The 19,305-nt window shown below is 46.5% G+C and overlaps 1 protein-coding gene across 1 annotated transcript in view; it reads left to right on the top strand.

Annotated features, from left to right (window-relative positions):
* Window positions 1–7,554: 7,554 nt before the first annotated feature.
* Window positions 7,555–19,305, top strand: part of SRD5A2 (steroid 5 alpha-reductase 2) — a 54,317-nt gene continuing 42,566 nt past the window's right edge. Inside the window, exon 1 of the mRNA XM_039327021.1 lies at window positions 7,555–7,983. Coding sequence (XP_039182955.1) covers window positions 7,670–7,983 — 314 coding nt within the window. The 5' untranslated portion in view covers window positions 7,555–7,669. The remainder of the gene's footprint in view (window positions 7,984–19,305) is intronic.

Genomic DNA, 19,305 nt, shown 5'->3' with positions numbered 1-19,305 from the left:
GAACTTTGCCATCTCCCTTAACCAAAAGCCTGGAGAAGACTGCCTGAAGCTCTACCATTGAGGAATGTGTTGCAGAACTCTTGGGTCTTGCTCCTCCCACCGGCATTGAGACACTTTCATGAGAAGATTCTTTAACTTCTTTCTTCTGTTGTTCCTTTTCTTTACGTCTATATGCAGCACGAGTCATTCTTTGCTCTTTGACCTCTTTGACCTCTGTTTGGCACAGCCATTCCACCTGTGATTTTCCAGCAACCATCAAACCTAATCCTTCAGACTGCTGTTCCACCTCCTTGCCGCCCAGAGCTTTCTGAGTCATAGATGAAGATGAGCCTGCTCCCAGGACCGTATTATAGAACTCTTTAGCTTTGGCCACTGTATTAAGTCTGTAACGTGTCCCCGCATGGCTCAAAACAATACCCGTCGGGATCTCCCATCTGAATGGCATCAATCTTGTTTTAAGCTCATTAGCTAGAAAGGCAAAATCTTTTCTATTTCTTAAAATTTTAGATGGGATTTCCTTTAAAATAATAACACCTTGGGCAGCAATCTGGAATCTCTTGTTATAAAAAGCTTGTATGATTTCATTATGCAGAGATCTCTTTACAAAGTAGATCACCACATCTCTTGGCAGGTTCTTTTGTTTCGCAATCCAGGAATTAACTCTGTAAATTTTTTCCACTTCTCTATGTAATTCATCTTTGTCCCTATTCAAAACAACAGCTAGATCATTAATCACCATCTCCATCAGATCTTGGTTCATATCTTCTTTGAGACCCCTGATTCTCAAAGCATATTCCATTTGCCTATAGTGAGACATAAGAATATCCTCTTGTGAAGTTTCCATCTTTTTTTCCATATCTTGGAATTTATCCTCAAGGAAATCTACTTTTTCTTCAACTTCTTCAACTCTGGAATCCAGTTTCACAACCACAGAAGCCAATCCTGATAAAGCTGCAACTATGTCTTGCCTCAAAATAATATTATTCTCCACTAAAAGCTCCTTCATTTCCTCTTTAGTTTCAGATTTATTCTGTTCAAAAAGATCTTTCATTTCCTCTTTACTTTCAGATTTGTTCTGTTTAAGAAGGTCCTTCATTTCCTCTTTGCTTTCAGACTTGCTCTGTTCCAAAAGTTGCTTCATTTCCTCTCTGATTTGGGATACAGCATTTCCCATTATATCTTTAATGTCTTGTGCAGATAAGCCTGGCAAAGGAGGAGAAGGTGGAGGTGTAACCTTAGGTTGCAGCACTGGTAGTGTAGCTTTAAGTTGTTGTTGTACAGTTGCAATTGCAGGAGAGGAAACCACCTTAGAAACTATAGAAGCTGGTTGTCTCTTTGAAGCCATTTTTTAAAATCTTATTCTCTCTTTCTTTCTTCTTTAAAAAAAAAGAAAAAGAAAAATACTAAAATCCTTAAGATTAGGAAAAAAGACCAGGGAGAGTGCAAGAAAAAAAACTTCAAAACCTCCAAAACCCTTTAAAAGAGAGGAAAAAAAACTTGAAAGAAAAAGGGACTGTTTTAAGTCCGTTCTTTCTTTCCGGAAGGGAAAAAAAAAAGCACTTTCAAAACGCCATCTTACTTTCACTCTCACTCTCCACCCAAAAAAAAAAAAAACAAAAAGAGAATCAGCATAAACTAAAAGAGAAATAAAAAGAAATAAAACTCTACACTCTAAGTAAAATCCTTTAAACAGTTCTGTCTGCTTTAAAAGTCACTCACCGGAAAACTTTAAGCGCGGAGATGGTAGCGGCGTTTCGCTTTGTTTCCGAAGAAACAAAGACAGCTGGGAGGCGGAGAAAGCACGAACTCCGAGGGAACACTCTTTCTACCTCCCCAAAAAAGAAATCCAGGGGAGGTTAAGAGGTTCTACCTCTATTCGTGTAATCTCTACCCCTTCCCTTCGCCCAGGAAGGGGATTTCGAGCCGCGGGCCAGCTGGTGTGCGCTGTGCTCCGCAGATCTGACACCGTCCCAGGAGGACGGCTACAAAGTAGCCGCCATCATCGTCGCTGACCACCGGAAGCTCCCTACTCCCTTTTATTATATTGGCTTTAAATAAGGTTTAAATAAGGTCTCTATGGGCAAAAGCTAACTCGTCTTTTGCATGTTGAATTCTCATACTCTGGCCAATAAAGAGATAATTATAATTATATAATTAAGTAATTATAGTATACCTTTTAACAAGATCATCCATTTGTTTCATGGAGCTTTGAAAATGAATTTTTGGAATATGGATTGAAGCATTTTATAGAAAGGCGTGCTACAGCATGCTAGGTATCAGATAAACTTCAGTAAGTATATTATCACAAAATGTTCCATCCTTAGATTTAATTCACATTCTAATGGCGTAACATCTGCAAGTAAAATTATCTTGATAAATCTGGTCAGTCACTTTCCTGCATATACTTCTGTGCTCAGGCTAGATAATTCATATCCCAACTTCTTCATTTCAGTCCAATAGGATTATTTTAGTCAAGCAGCTACACTTAGAATGGTGACAGGCTGCATTAGTATCCATGCTATGATTCACATAGGTTTTTTTAAAATACACATTTGTGCTCATTATCTTAAACTTAACATAGAAGTATGAATATTTAGAGCTCTTGCAGACAACTCTTGTAGACACCATCCATTAGTTTTTTAACCAGCTGAAAAAATGTTGGCATATTATGCACTGACTCCATTGTTTAACGCCATTCTGTAAGAGAAACTGACTTGATGTTGTTTTTACATAACTTTTCTGGGCCAAGTTCAAGAGAGAGATTGGTTGGATTTACCTAGCATTATTTTCCATCCCATCTTCTGGCAAGAAAAGCAAAGTTGGGCAAATGTTGGGCAAGTGTAGACAAGTGCTTAGAATAATGGGTACTGGTATACTGCCAGGTGTTCTTAACTTTAACATACCTGCTTTGCTTTTAAACTGTCAACATTTACTTTTGCTATTTTCAAATAATCATGCAACAGTGAAGTACATAAAAGTGTCCATCCTTCCATAATATGGCTTCCTCACTTAGGATTAAACTACATATAACCAACCTTGTTTCCTCTGCGATTGCTGAGGAAAATTATATTCTGACGGCTATTTCTGACTACAAGGACATATGCAGGACCCACAATCTACTTTGCATTCTTTTTCAAACATGCTAGTGAAAGAAGAGCCAATTTTGGTTGGAGGAACCGGACATTGAATTGTCATTGTTGGGATGAAAGCACAACAAAGCAGTAGAGGCATAACCAGTAGTCCGGTATTACCAATCAGTTGCCAGATCAAGCATGCTTCTATTGTACAATGACTGGTCCAAAACCTGCAGCCCACAACTAAGATGATTCTATTTGCAAAAACCTTCTGTTATGATAGAGCAACCCTACTGTTGAAGAGAATAGCTCTCCTCATAATTCCTTCTTCAGTCCTTGCCATCGTATCCTTTATGATTTTTGATGGAGAGGAAAAGGATCAAGATAATATTCTCTCTATATTTAGGAAACAACCTGCTGGCAGAGAAAACAATTTCCAACTGGATCGTATTCTCTGATTGTTCATGTTCATAAAAATAGTGTTTTGTCATACATGTATTTGTTCTATCCCAGCCTATAGCCATCCTTGTTAAAGGCACAAGGACCAAACCCCTGTTGATAAAATAGGCTGGAGACTTTAAAACAAAACAAACCCCTTTTAATATGGGTGACAAACCTGCCAAATAGTCCAAAACACAAACAACAAAACTCAATCCAAATGAAGGAAATAGTCCACAGGAAACATGATGCAAACAGAAGAGTAGTCAGAAGCAAGATGAACAGACCAGGATTCAAAGAAGTACTTTGCAAATGGTTGCCTTCTTTTTATACAGGAGTCCCAAGGCGTTGCCTCTCAGTGCCTTCTCCTTTTACTCTGGAGTTGCTGTATTGACTGCTGATGATTTACTCTCGCTAATTGACGACGTGTGCATGCATCAATTAGCATGTCCATCAGGTGTGAGTCCTCCGAGTCTGACTCATTCTCCTCACACAGCTGAGCTTCATCAGGAACATGACTAGAGGGCCCAAGCTCTGCATCAAACCGTGAGTCCTGTAATTCATTAGAGCCCCCTCTGCCCCTGATGGCCCTTCAAATGCTTCTTCCACCTCCTCCTCAGATTCCTCAGACTCAGCTGTTGGGAGCACAGGCTGGCACGGAATCACAACAGTATTGGTCTACTTGACGTGGTCTCCCTTTGAAGATCATGTGCAGATAATCCAGTGCTATAAGTTCAGGTGGGATAATATGGGTTGAAACCATATTTGCAAATTCAAAACACGGGCAAAATGTATTTATTAAACATATTTATATGGCTGCCCACCTACCGAAAACTCTGAGTGGCAGAGAAATCAAAGCAACAATAGAATCCATGATATCAAACAAAGGGCATAACAAAAATAGCAATAATAGTCAAAAGCCCTTTAAAAAAAATCTTAAACCGTAACAACCGACAGACCTGCACCCATATCAGAGCTCCAATAGCTCCCTGGCAGGAGTGCCGGGGAGGGGGGGGAGAGCCAGATCATTCCAGCCTTGCAGAAATCTAACAAAACAGAAATAATTCAGCTTCCCTTTCAACAAGTGAAGAAATATTTATTAGCTTGTTTGCCAATTGAAGCACTTTGCTATGGATTTTGTGCCAACCTAATTTGGAGAGAAGAGTCTTTATGTTTTCAAGTAATGGCTACATATAAATCTTTCACATACAATGCCCAATTTTACAAGCAGAAAAAAAAAATTCCCTTAGTGCAAGAACAACATGTTTGCCCAGGAAATCCAGAGGAATTACAAAACTCTAACCTTTCTGAGAATGTATTTATTGATTTGATTTTTATCCCATTTTTATTACTTTATAAATGACTCAAGGTACAGAACATACCTAATAGTCTTTTCCTCCTCCTGTATTCCCCACAACAACATCCCTGTAAGGATGGGCTGAGAGAAAGTGGCTGGGTCAGTCACCCAGATGGTTTTCATGGCTAAGGAGGGACCAGAACTCTCAGTCTCCTGGTTTCACCATTTGAAATAATGTGGCTTTTGATAAAATAACACAAGGGATTTTATTCCACTTTGTATTGGTTGCAGGCAACAAAAAACTTCAAGAATTACTAGTATTTCTGGAAGTCTGATTAGTATCTTTAAATGTGTACAGCAGCAGGAGCATTGTTCAATGAAACAATCCCTAAATGGGCTCATAATCTAGAGAACCCTAGATTATATGGGATCTCTGGATTATATGGGCCATTTAGAGATGACAATGATTTCCATCTGCTTTTTTACTTAGATCCCAGCCATTCTCCCTTTACAGCCCTACACCTACTATTCATTTATTTTAGAATTAGCCAGAACCCTGAGTTTAGGCCAGGGGTGTTCAAACTTGGCCCTTTTATGACTTGTGGATTGCAACTCCCAGAATTCCTCAGCCAGTTTGAAGATCTCTGGATTAGGCAACATGTTATAAAACTGAATCATCTAAGTTCTCACATTATCAGAATGAATCAAGTGGGAGCAATTGATATAGTTAGTATAATGGTTGAAGTCTCATCAGAGGGGGAAACCTCAACCTTTAGGATTGAATGTGGGCTTCCATGTTACCAGAATCTTTTCTGATGACAATGATCAATATTTTATTTATTTCACTTCTCCATCATTTAGCGATGGGAAGCAGTGAAAAACTTCCAAGTTCTAGAAGCCATGAAACCCTTAAATAACATTCCTAAACTAACTCTCTCTCCCCTTCTCTCCCTCTCACTCACTCACACACACACACACACACACACACATACACTCTTCTATCTATACACACACATCCCAAGCTTGCATTTTACAGCTCAGAAAGTACCTTGTGCAAGATCACACAGAGAAGAAAAAATGCCAGATCCCTACCATTATATGACTTGGCTTAATACACTGTGGGCTCCAGGCGATTGTAGAACATAATTTATTGCACATCATCTTGGAAGAGGCTGATTTCAGAATAAAAAGTTGCTACCCTTTTATCTTTATTAAACTGGGTTCAGAAATGTGGCTGACATATAACTGGCAGATGCATGATGGCAACCACTTTGCTGCTGTGAGCATTGAGAGTCCATCTGCAAGTCTAGCTGACTTCTGTGGGCATGAACCATCTTCAGGAGCAACAAAAGTTGGTCTCTGGAACACCTGGGCCAGAAAACCATTTATACCAAGGAGACACAAAACTCAGCCTTTAAGTCCCAGTATCCCTTTGGAACAGTGGTTCTCAACCTGTGGGTCGGGACCCCATTTGGGGTCGAATGACCATTTCACGGGGGTCGCCAAACAACGCAGTCTACCATTTTTTTCTCCTTTTCCTTAGCTGTGCTACTCCCTTTTATTCTATTGGCTTTTGAAAGCCAATAGAATAGACTCTCTTGAATAGAGTCTAATTCTATTGGCTTTCAAAAGCCAATAGGAATGTCCAGGCTGTCTCTGCCCTGCTGAGCCTGCCAAAAGTCCCATTCTGCAAACGGTGCTGCACCAGTTGAGTAGTCCTCAACTTACGACCGGTTGAGTAGTCCTCGACTTATGACCGGTTGGGGGTCGCAGCATTAAAAAGGTTGAGAACCACTGCTTTGGAAGATGCTACCATATCTCCACATTTTATTTTATGCTGGAAGGAAAGAGAAGAAGAAGACCAGTAAGCAAGGTGGACAGATTCAATCAACAGTAATGATGAGTTGAGAAGACCTGAAAAACCTGGTTGGGGAAAAACAGAGAAAAATCTAGATAGGTGATCCCTACAAGTTAGGAAGACTTGATGCTACGTCAATCAATCTGTGAAAGGAAAAGGCAAATATGAAAGGACCTGTTGTAAATGCCTACCTCAGCCAAGGTCAGCGCAAGTGAATCGAAAGAAATTCTCTCTAGTAAGGTAAGGGCGGATCAGAAACCACAAAAAGCAACGAGATGACTTGTTTTTATTATTACAGCTTAAACTCAAAGATGCTTTTCACGAGTCAACTGGACTTTTTTGTTTTCCTTTGAGGACGGGTTCCGCACCATCCAGTTAGAGCTGAAGAAGCTTCTTGGATGAGAAGCGAAACGTCTTCAGAGGAAAACGAGAAAGTCCAGTTACCTCGTGAAAAAGCATCTTTGGGACAACTATGACCTGGACGACGGAGAATCTCCAATAGACATCACAACTTTCACATAGCCCCAAATTCAGTTAAGCGTTCCCTTCTCGCAGCCTCCTCCGAACTGACGCAGATAACTGATGTGTTGCTTCAGTTCACACCTGTCCGAGCGCAGCTGACTCCAGTCTCCGGGCTTGGGAATCCTGAAGATCGCGCAGTAGCGCAGTCTGAATCAGGAAGGCCCCAAGTTGTTGGGAGACCTTCGCGCAGGACAAAGCGGGTACAAACGAGAGGGGGCGAACTCCGAATCTGAGCTGCTTTAGCTAGAAGCAGGGGGGGGGTGGGCGGCGGTGGGGGGAGGGAGGGAGCGCTCTCACTTCTGCAAACCTCGGGCAGATTTCAAGCTGCGCGCTCAGGGGAAGGCAGAAGGGCGGGTTCCGCCGACCCAGGGCCAGGCGAGCTCCCCCTTCTCTTCGCACCTCGGCGGTTCTATTACTGGCAGGCTTCGCTTTGACTTCTTCAGTTGTCTCTGGAGCGCCTCTTCGGCCGGGCTGGAGAACATGCATTGCTTGCCGAGCCTGGTGATGACCCTGAGCGCCCTGTTGCTGATCTTGGGGCTGCTGCACTTGTTGGTGTTTTGTCAACGGCCCTGTGGCTACGGGAAGCACGAGCCCCGCCAGCCAAACCCGGGGGGAAACCACGCCGCGGAGACCCCGCGCCGCGCCCACCTGCCGGCCCGCCGCGCCTGGTTCCTCCAGGAGCTGCCCGCCTTCCTGGTGCCCGCGCTTCTGCTGGCGCTGCGTAACCCGCCAGGCTTCGCCCCGCTGGGCTGCAGGCTGCTGGGCGGCATGTTCTGCGGCCACTATTTCCACAGGTGACCGCCAGAGAAGGAGGTCGGGTTGGAAAGAGGGAGAGGAGAGGCGAGCACCGCGGCTCGCTCGAGCGCGGGCGAGGATCTCCCTGCGCTGCTTCTTTAAGCCGACGGGCAACTAGATCTTCTTGCTCCGTAGAGAATTCGCCTAGTTCTGTATTTGGGGGGGCGCCGGGTGGAGGGGGTGGCAGTGGGAATGTCGAGTCTGCAAGGCGCTTTTTGCGCATCCTGATCCTTTAGGGGGCCGGGGGAATCGGGCTTGAGTCCCAAGGTTAAAGCGCCGGTTGCGCGGGTACGGAGCGTGGAGCTTGAAGAAACCTCCCTCTTCTGCTCGGGAGTGGCGATCCAGGTTGGGACCGATTTGGAAAGAATTAAACTTTTCCGCTTTTGGGGGGGGGGGGAGACTGACTCCCCGCGCAGATTTTTTTTTGGGGGGGGTTGTGTGGTGTGAAAGGAGCGGGATGTTGGTGATTTTGCAGTTGTGCAAAAGGCGCAGAGATTTGGGAGGGATTCTTCGGGACGCAGGTGTACAGGATTGCAGCCTTAAACTCTGAGAATTATGAGGTTCTTTATTGAGAAATCGCCTTGTTCCGTTGCCCAGGTCAGATTCTGAGCTCTGTTTGGACATGCGCTATTTGGGACCGGCGTATCGAGATTGAAGTCTTAGCCGAAGTATATATAAATCCCGCTGAATTCTCCATAAAGGTTGTTTACAGGGTAAGATTTTGTAGTCGAGTTTCACTCCTGGTGACTCCACTGTCAGGTTTAGTGGATAGGACCCGCAGTTCCTGCAAATGGTATTCTTGAGTAGCTAAAATGCTTAAGCTTTGCAACCCTTAATTCTTATGCCTAAAAATATCCACACATGTAGAGATGATATCTTGAGAAGTCTTTGTCTTTCCTGTCTGGTACAATTTATTGCAATAAATATTCAGCTTCTATTTTAAAAAACGAGGAATGAGGAAGAAAGGAAATATTAAAGCTATTGATGGAACAGCTTGCATTCCCTGGCATAACAAGATCTTGATACCATGTGAAACTGTTTTTGTACTTGTAACACTTTATTTACACCATTCACCTTTTATGTCCAGGGTCTTTCCAGAGTCTCGGCTGCTGCCCTCCTAATCCTTTAAAATCCTTCTTTTAAAAAGGTGTCACGTTAAAAGTGTAAGAATAAAAATATAAAAAGATACGTTTCTTGAAAAAACTTCCCAACCAAATTTCTGTGTAGGATAGCCAACCCCAATGTGTTCTGCAAGATGTGGACTGTAATTCCCACAATTCTTATTTAGCAACTGCTTCTAGGTTTTGTGAGACTTGAAGTGCAATACATTAGTACAGTGCTCAATATAAAAAAAAATGTGGGGGGGGGAGGAACTACTTTTTGTTAACCCCATTTGTGGATTTATCCATCAGTGTCTGTGTGCACAGAATCCTACAGGTTCTGCTGGTGTTGTGAAAGTGGATTCTTGCATATAGGCAGAAGGAGGAACTAGATGCCCTGGAAAGATCGTTTCAGTCATTACACTCTCTGATTCAGTGCCCCCTGCTTTCAAAATAGTGTCTATGCACAGCAGCAGTTGTAGCAGCCTTGCAGAAGAATTGTAACTGCAATTTTAAGGCTATATTGTTATAACGCTCCATTGGAAGTTGCCTCTCTTGAAAGACAATGATTGGATTGGTGTTACATCTCCTATATAGTTACTTTGAAAGGGCAAATAAAGTAAAATATTTAACGTGTGTGCTAAAGGCACTGTGTAAATGTCACGTTACATAATTTTATTAAAAACAGATTAAAGATGATTTAAATTTTGCTATTAACCCTTTAGTCTTGATGAAAAAAAATATTAAAATGAATGTTTCTAATTATCTTTTAAAATTGGTTTTGGAAGATACAGCTTATATTCAACTATATAAAAATAAGACATTTGTGCCAGCTTTTTAAGGTTGAAATAAAAGTATGGTATTGACAGATACAGGATTCAAATTTATAAAGTTGTGTAAAATGTATATTTAAGAAAAAATGACCTAGTAGGAAGGAATAGAATCAAAGAATGCTAAAAAGTTAATTTAATGAGAATGACCCTTGACAATACATGCTTATTTGTTGTGTGCCAGTTCTATTTCACCCAATTCTCTGGGAACTGAAAGTGATTGAGAAAGGAGTAAAGTTTCTTTAGAACAGAGCTTCTTAAGATGTGTGGACTTCCCTTTGCTGGCTGGGGAATCTGGGGAGTTGAAATCCATATATCTTAAAGTTATCAAGGATAACTTTAGAGGTTGCTTTAGAGCAGCGGTTCTCAACCTGTGGGTCATGACCCATTTTCGGATCGAACGACCGTTTCACAGGGGTCGCCTAAGACCATTGGAAAACACATACAGTATTTCCGTTGGTCTTAGGAACCGAGATCCGTCTCTGCATGGCCTCCTCCGCCATTTGCAGAGAGAGAGACAGAGAGGCACTTTTGCTTCCCTTCTCTCTCTCTCTCTCAGGAGGACTTACCTCCTGCAGGGCTTCTGATTGGCCCTGCGCCTGGGTGCCCCACCTCCTGGGAGAAGTGCAGCCAGGGCCTCGTGGCCTTGGAGCCGCCTGGGGAAATCCCGGGATCCCTGTTGGGAGTGGCCCACTGGAGGCTCCACTGAGTGGGCCAGCCCTCCTGCAAGCCGCGGCCCAAGGGAGACCAGCCCCTGCGATCCCCAGCCAGCCCGACCATTGGACCCGCTGGCCAAGAAGGTGTGCCAGAGTCCAGGCTGCCAGGAAGGAAGAAGGAGATTCAGCAAAGGTAGGAGAGGAGAGCCACCTCCTAGGGCCCAGCACTGGTGGCGGCTTCCTTGCTATCCTCTTCCTCCTCCCCTTCTTCCTCCTACTGTCCCCAAAGCGGCTAGGGCGGGTGCCGGGGTCAGAGGGGTGCCTGGGGGGAGCAGCCAGGCCGGCCGAGGGGCTGGCCGGCTGCATGGCACCAGCCCCCACCGCGGCTCTATCAGATGGGCGGAGGGCAAGGCCAGGCAGCGGGAGGATGGCGGGGATGGCGGCAGCGGTTTTCTTGCCCTTCTCCTCTCCTTCTTCCTCCTGCTGCCCCCAAGGTGGCTCGGGCTGGCGCTGGGAGGAAGAGGGATGCCTGGGGGGAGAGCCGAGCCGGCGGGCCACATGGCACCAGCCCGCACCACAGCTCCATTGATGGACGGAGGACCAGGCCGGGTAGCACGGGGGCAGCAGGCAGCAGCCCGGCCTAGTCCTCCGTCCATCAATGGAGCCACAGTCGGGGCTGGTGCCGTGCGGCCCGCAATCCCCTCCACCAGCCCAGCTGCTTCCCCCCAGGCACCCCTCTTCCTCCCGGCTCCCGCCCGAGCCGCTTTGGGGGCAGCAGGAGGAAGGAGATGAGAAGGGCAAGAAAACTGCTGCCGCCACTGCCGACTGAGCTGAGAGGCGGTGCCAAGCTGGTCTCCATGCCTCCTGGTTGCCTGGGCACCGCCCAGCCCGCCTCCCTCACCGTCGAAGGCCTCCTCGGCCCTCTGGCACCCGGCGCGGTCATGGGGCTGCTGAGCAGGAGTGGCTCCTTCCCGGCTTGCCAGGCTCCGGGCCTCGGAAGCGGCCAGGGGGCGGGGAAGAGAACGAGGTGGCGGCAATGCCCGCATGTGTGTTGGAGGCCAGCCGGCCGGGCCGGGAGAAGCGGTGCCTTCCGAGCGGGAGCTAGCGCTCTGGTCGCACCCCTCTTGCATACGATGGGCTGTGCGGTATGGAAAGGGACTCCCGTGACCCTACCGCTGTGATGGCTGGAGGGGCAGTCCCGGAGGGCGGCTGGGAGAGGGCAAGAATGCCGGGATGAGGATGGGGGGCTCCATATTGGCGGGTGTGAGAGGGTGGCCAGCCAACTTCTGAGGCTCTGGAGGTGCCGCCGCTTGGTTCTCCACCAGGCTCTCCGCCAAAGCCTCTCCCCTCCCCGGGCAATTGTGCGGGGCTGCTTGTGGGTCCTTGGCAGTGCCTCCCCCCTTCAATCTCCTCCTTCTCCATCTCCTTCCATTCCCCTTCAATCTTCCTTCCTTCCATCTCCATCCCTTCCCCTTCAATCTCTCCTTCCTTCCTTCCTTCCTTCCTTCCTTCCTTCCTTCCTTCCTTCCTTCCTTCCTTCCCTCCCCCTTCAATCTCCTTCCTTCTCCATCTCCTTCCTTTCCCCTTCAATCTTCCTTCCTTCTTTCCTTCCTTCCATCTCCATCTCCATCCCTTCCCCTTCAATCTCTCTCTCTCTCCTTCCTTCCTTCCTTCCTTCCTTCCTTCCTTCCTTCCTTCCTTCCTCCTTCAATTTCCTTCCTTCTCCATCTCCTTCCTTTCCCCTTCAATCTTCCTTACTTCCTTCCATCTCCCTCCCTTCCCCTTCAATCTCTTTCTCTCTCCTTCCTTCCTTCTTTCTTTCCCCCTTCAATCTCCATCTCCTTCCTTTCCCCTTCAATCTTCCTTCCTTCCTTCCCCTTCCCTCCCTCCCAACATTTTTGAGCAAAGAAGAGTAAGCTTCTCCATCAAGCATTGCTATATTGTTTTTGTGATTAATCACTATGCTTTACTTATGTTCAATTCGTAACAATGAAAATATACCCTGCATATCAGATATTTACATTACGATTCATAACCCTGTTATGTGTCTGTGGGCAGGAAGCCTTTGAGATTGCAGAAAACCTGGTGGCCCCTGCTTCTCTGGAGTCAGTAACGTATACTGACTTAAAGAAACTTCTGAAAGAGCATTTCCAGCCTAAGTTGTCCATCATTGCTTGGAGGCACACTTTTGAACAAAGGAACCAGAGGCCAGGTGAATCTGCCAAGGACTTTATTATGGCATTGAGGCGGGCAGCCAGACCGTGCGAGTTTAAAGACTTGGAAGAAAGATTGCGCGACTGTTTTGTATGCGGGTTAAGGAACAGAGACTTACAGCAAAAGATCTTCGCTAAAGAAGGTGTCTCTTTCCAAGATGCTCTGTGAGAGAAAGCAGCAGGTGGGGCGGTAAAGAATCTGCGGCCCACCAGAAGCTCTCCAGAGATAGTCACTGTCCACCAGGAAAACGTGTGAGAAGATTCGGAGGAAGATCCTGAAGAGGAGGTGGATAAGCTTCACCAGGCAGCCGGAAGGAGAGAAAAGGAACACACAAAAAAGGCCTCAACAGCTCTTCAATGCTTCAGGTGCAGAGGACGCCACAAACGAGCTGACTGCCGGCTCCGTTCCACCATTTGCAGAGCATGCGGCAAGCAAGGTCACATCGCATCTGTCTGTTTGGGTCATCAGAAGGTACAACCTAGAGAAGAATTGCATCTGAAAGGTACCAGGGTCCCCAGCCAAAATAGGGTGGGTTTCTGCGAAACACGCAGAAATATTTTAAGGATTGGCACACATAAACCCCTTAAGAAGAAACTGTCCCTTAAAGTAAGGTTACAGGGGTTCCTTTATCAATGGAATTGGACACTGGGTCCGCTCTCTCCATTATTTCCCTCAGCACATTCAGGAAAATTTGCAGCAGCAGCGGCCTTTGAGCTAAACTCAGGCCATCCAATGTAATACTCACAGACTTTCAGAATTCTAAGGTGTGTGTTAAGTGGGAGGCCACCCTTAAGGTACAGTACAAGGATTTTGAAGGTCCCTTAGATGTGTTGGTTGTTGGGGGTGAACGCACGAGTCTTATTGGACTCGATTGGTTCGAGGCTCTGGGAATCCAGGTTAAAGGGCTACACAATTTGCAAACGTGGAGCCTGGCAGAAGTCTGCAAGGAATTTGCAGATGTGTTTAGCTCTGAGCTTGGAACCTACAAGGGGCCTCCAGTTTCATTAAGATTAGATCCTTCCATACCGCCTATCAGGGTTAAGCCCAGGAGGGTACTGTTAAGTCCTTGGTTTAATGGCAAATGAAGAGTACGCACTCTGTAATCAACAGTTCTTTATTTCTCTTCTGCTCACCCCAACAACGAACTCAGAAACTCACAGGCCGCTTATCTTGTGTCCGGATCCCGGGGCAAAATGGTTACAGATAATGGTGCGCTTTCGCACCTCACGCATGCGCGCAAGGCTGGTGCTGCTCAGTCTAGCCCCGGGCAGCTTGCAGCAACCCAGGACCATAGCAATGTCCCGAGCTTGTTTTTGCAGGCTCAGGACACAACACCCGTTCCCCCCAGATGAAACTTTCTCCGCACACATTTGTGACCTCTCTGAAGGGACGTGGTATAAGTTTCCATCAATCAAATGCATGGACTATGGATGTTGATGTTGCTCGTGGATCACACCCTTGTGTGATACCATACTATCATTTTGGGAATAATTGTACCTGACACTCCAAAAATAAACCAATAACTCCACCATTCATTTATGGCATTACTGCCTTGTTTTCCCCATGACTTGACAGCTACTTTATAAACTCCCTAAGGTGTTTGGGTGGGTATTTAACCCGTTGCGACCTCCTTGGACCCAGGGGACACCCTTGGCTTCCCTGCTCAATTACTGGGTTTGGGGTGCCCACTCTTTGCTGCCCCAGTTGCCCAGATGACCTTGGTTCTGTTGCCTGGCTGCTTGCTCGTCCTGGCTTAGCAGACCAGGACTTTGCTCCTCCCCATACCCGGTTGACCTGCCTGAGTGTAGGCTGGCTGGATTCTCTGAGTCCCACTTAGTATTTTGTGGACTTGTGGTATTCTCCAGGTCCACAATGGACCTTCCTTGGGAACACAGTCCCTCACTCCCAAGCCCAAGAGAAGGCTGTCTGGGGTAGCTGCGGTGCCCCAATACCTTGTGGCCCCCCATTTGGTACCAGAGGTGCCAGAATCAGGATTTGCCTCTCTGTCTACTCCCTTTCCCATTGACTTCCGTCTGGGAGCAGTTGCAGAATTGGGCCAGTTCCCTTGGGTTGATGCCAGTTCTCTTGTATTCTTTGATTTGTTTGGATACCTGGTTAGTCTCCCTGTTTGGAGTGCTGTATGGTTTGTGTGAGTAGTGTGGGTACCCCGTGTGTGACTCCCTGACTGGAGTCAGTGACGGTGTGGGGAATGTTCCCCGTCCCAATGAATTCCTGTTGGGGACACTTGCGGAAACTTGAAATGGGCCTTCCCTGGCCTCCTCAGCGGCCAATGACTGCTGATAGTGATCCCCAACATGCACACTATAACCCTCCTCCCCCACCCCAGAGAAGAGCCAGGAGCAGAAGAGGAAGAGTCCAGTCTCGTACGCAGCTCGTCTACGTGCTGCCAGAGAATGTGGTCGTCATCTACGGAAACCTCGTAGGACAAAGGTCCAGAGAACTTGCAGACCACAGCTGGAATCCAAAGATGACCGGGCCCGTAGTTCCGGGTCCAAGCCGGAGAGCCCACTTGCAAACACCTAGGTGCCCGTGGCTGTGAGACTGCAGGCGCCACCCGACCAGGGTGCAATCTGTCAAGTTTAGTTATTAGTCTGCGACCCCACTGGGCTCTTCCCAGTGGAAGTACTCGGTGTGGTGCAGTGTGCAAGAAGAAAGTCAGCTAACATGTGATGCCAGTCACCATAAGTCAGTTTCTTGAGGGCATTCTTGGTGATGCGCATCATTCGTTCAGCCATACCGTTGGTGGAGGGGTGGAAAGGAGCCGAAGTCACATGATGGATCATGTTGGCCTGAAGGAAAGCCTGGAACTCAGAAGAAGTGAATTGAGGACCATTATCTGAAACCAGAACATCTGGAAGGCTGTGTGCTGCAAAAATGCCTCTCAATACCTGGATTGGCCTGGCAGTAGTAGTGGAGGAAACAGGAACAACCTCTAGCCACTTTGAATGGCTATCAACAACAACCAAGAAGAATTGACCCTGAAAGGGCCCAGCGTAATCTATATGCACTCTGGACCATGGTGATATAGTTTCCTCCCACCTATGAACTGGGGCCTGAGGCATTTCTGGACGTGACTGCTGGCATGACACCCATGAACCTAAGCCTCTATATCCTTATCTAACCCGGGCCACCAGAGATGGATGCGCGCAAGCGCTTTCCTTCTGACAATGCCAGGATGTCCCTCATGTAGAGAGACCAAGATTCTAGGCCTCAATGAGGCTGGGATAACTACCCTGCTGCTCCACAACAGGCAACCCTTAAAAGTGGAAAACTCGTACTTTTTTAGCCAGAAGCTTTGGAACTGGACTTCTGTCAGGCCACCCCGACAAGACCCATGATAATACACGTGTAAGAGTGTGATCTGTGGCAGTTTCTGCAGCCACATCACTGGCATTGAGGGGAGATTCTGGCAACACCTGAATGGAGAGAATGTTGATGGCAGGAGCAGGGTCTGCTTCTACCAGCTTCAGAAGTAGTCTGCTTAGGCCATCAGCATGGCCCATTTCCTTACCTGGTTTGTGAACTAAAGTGTAATCATAAGCTGACAGGAAAATGGACCACCTCAGCATTCTAGGGGAGATAATGTGAGGGGTTTGTTTGTTAGTGGTAAACAACCCCAGCAGAGACTTGTTGTCTGTCTAGACCATGAAATGGCGACCGTATAAGAAATCGTGAAATTTTTTAATGCCAGCCACTATGGCCAATGCTTCCCTGTCTATTTGGGTGTAATTACGCTCAGCAGAAGACAGAGTCCTAGAATAATATGCCACAGGAACCTGAGTTCCGCCAGCCCTCAAGTGGCTAAGTACAGCTCCAACCCCATAAGGAGATGCATCGCAGGCGATGCAGACAGGTAATTGTTCATTGAAATGTGCAAGCACATCATTGGACATTAACAAGGCCTTGACCTCATTGAAGCTCTTTTCGTGGAGTTTTGTCCACTGCCAAGCTCCTGCTTCTCTAAAAGCCTATGTAGTGGTTCTGCTACAGCAGCTTTGTGAGGTAGGAAAGCATTGTAAAAATTCAAGAGGCCTAGGAAAGCCTGCAGTTCACTTTTAGACTTGGGGCTAGGAGCCTGCTATATAGCCTTCAATTTAGATTCAGCAGGGTGAATACCTTGGGCATCTATTCTGAATCCTAAGAAATCTGTAGAAGTGACTCCTATCTCACACTTGTCTTTTTTTAATTTTAGGCCTGCTCTTTGGAAACGAAGCAAAACAGCCCTTAACCTCTCTGCTAAATTCTGAGTAGATTCTCCAGCAATAAGGACTTCATCAAAATAGGGGCAAACTCCAGGGATACCCCCAAGTGTACTCTCCATGACACCTTGGAATATGCCAGGGGCTACATTTACCCAAAATTGCAGTCTCTTGACCTTGAATACACCCCTATGCATTACAGTGGTCTGTGCTTCATCAGCTGCTTCATCAACAGGTAACTGTTGATATGCCTGTGCCAGATTGAGCTTTGCAAAAACTCGCCCCCCTTTGAGGGAGGCCAAAATATGGCTGACTACTGGTGCTGGGTATGCATACTGTTGCAGTGCCTTCTTTAGTGTGCACTTGTAGTCTGCACATATGTGTATGTCCCCATTAGCCTTGAGAGGCGTGACTATGGGGGTTTCCCATGGACTTGAATCTACAGGCTCTAAAATGCCTTGCTGGATCAATTTATCCAGCTCAGCATCAATTTTACCCTTTAGTGCAAAAGGTACTCTCCTAGCTTTAACCCTAATTGGTGTGATGGTAGGGTCAAGCCTCAATGAAACTGGAGGCCCCTTGTAGGACCCAAGCTGTGGTCTAAACACATCTGCAAACTCATCGCAGACTACTGCTAGGCCCAATGTTTGCAAATATTGCAGCCCAGTAACCTGGATTCCCAAGGCCTCAAACCAATCGAGTCCTATAAGACTCGTTCGTTCACCCCCAACAATCAACACATCCAATGGACCTTCATAATCCTTGTGCTGCACTGTAAGGGTGGCCTCCCCCTTTACACACAACTTGGAATTTTGAAAATCTGTTATGATTATGTTGGATGGCCTAAGTTTGGCCTGGAACCCACTGCTGTTGCAAATCTTTCTAAATGTATGAAAGGAAATGATTGAAAGAGCAGACCCAGTGTCCAGCTCCATGGATAAAGGAACCCCTTGCAGCCTAACCTTAAGTGACAGCTTCTTTTTAAGGGGTTTGTGTGTGCCTGTTCTGCAAATACTTCTGCGCAACGTGCAGAAACCAACCCTGTTTTGGCTGGTACGTTCCAGACGCAATTCTTCTCGAGGTTGCAGCTTCTGGCGACCCAAACAGACAGATGCTATATGGCCTTGCCTGCCACATGCTCTGCAGATGGCGGAAGGGAACCTGCAGTCGGCTCTCTTATGGCGACCTCCACACCCGAAGCATTTGGATGCAGTTGGAGCTTTCTCTTTACCTTCCTTCTGCTTCCTTTCCGATCCACCACTTCTTCAGGATCTTCCTCCGAGCCTTCTTGGATGCCCTCCTGGTGCATGGAGACTGCTTCTGGGTTGTTCCTGATGGGCTGCATATTCTTGACCACCCCACCTGCTGCCTCCTCAGCCGTCACCTCTCTCAAAGCATCTTGGAATGAAATATCTTCTTTTGCAAAGAGTCTCTGTTGTAAGTCTTTGTGTCAAGACTGCTAACATCGTATGTTCTTGCTTGCCATATATGAAGAAGCAAACCTGTTTTATTTAGCCGAGTAGCATTTCTAGAGTTAAGACAGATAGCAGTAGGTTAAGGGGTGGGAAAGTATGCAAGTTAACCATAACAATGTCTGGGCACAGTGTGGCCAAGGTCAGCTCAGCTGCAACGGGAGGGGCACCTCACGGTTCACATTAATTGGAGAATGTGATTGATGACTGTAAAATGAAGGAGTGAGTTATGCTTTGTTACAGATGCTTGGGGGAGGGAGGATTCAGTTTCTGGCTTAACTTTGTTAGTGCCGAAGCTATGCAGAATAATAAAAGATTCTTTTAGAGGAAAAAGCCTCAAAATTCTTTGAAAATCTGCTTTCTTTCGGAACCATGTCACTTTGTTCCTTAAACCGCATACAAAACAGTCTCTCAGCCTTTCTTCCAAATCTTTGAATTTGCAGGGTTTGGCTGCTCTTCTCAAAGCTGCAATGAATTCCTTGGCTGATTCACCTGCCCTCTGGTCCCTCTGTTCAAACGTGTGTCTCCACACAATGACAGGCATCTTGGGTTGGAAATGTTCTTTCAATAACTTCTTTAAATCTGTGTACATTACACACTCTAGAGGAGCAGGGGCTGCCAAATTTTCCGCAATTTCAAATGCGTCCTGACCACAGACACAACAGGGTTGCAGCCTTCAAGCCATCTTCTCTGACTTGGTTCACCCTAAAGTAAGAGCCGAGGTGGCGCAGCAGTTAGAGTGCAGTACTGCAGGCCACTTTAGCTGACTGTGTTCAGCAGGTCAGCGGTTCAAATCTCACCGGCTCAAGGTTGACTCAGCCTTCCATCC

The sequence above is a fragment of the Crotalus tigris genome, unplaced genomic scaffold (assembly GCF_016545835.1).
Source record: "Crotalus tigris isolate CLP2741 ecotype Arizona unplaced genomic scaffold, ASM1654583v1 scf7180000024349.2157984, whole genome shotgun sequence".
NCBI classification, from domain to species: domain Eukaryota; kingdom Metazoa; phylum Chordata; class Lepidosauria; order Squamata; family Viperidae; genus Crotalus; species Crotalus tigris.
The sequence above is the reverse complement of the archived record's forward strand: the minus strand, read 5'-3'. Positions and strand labels throughout refer to the sequence as shown.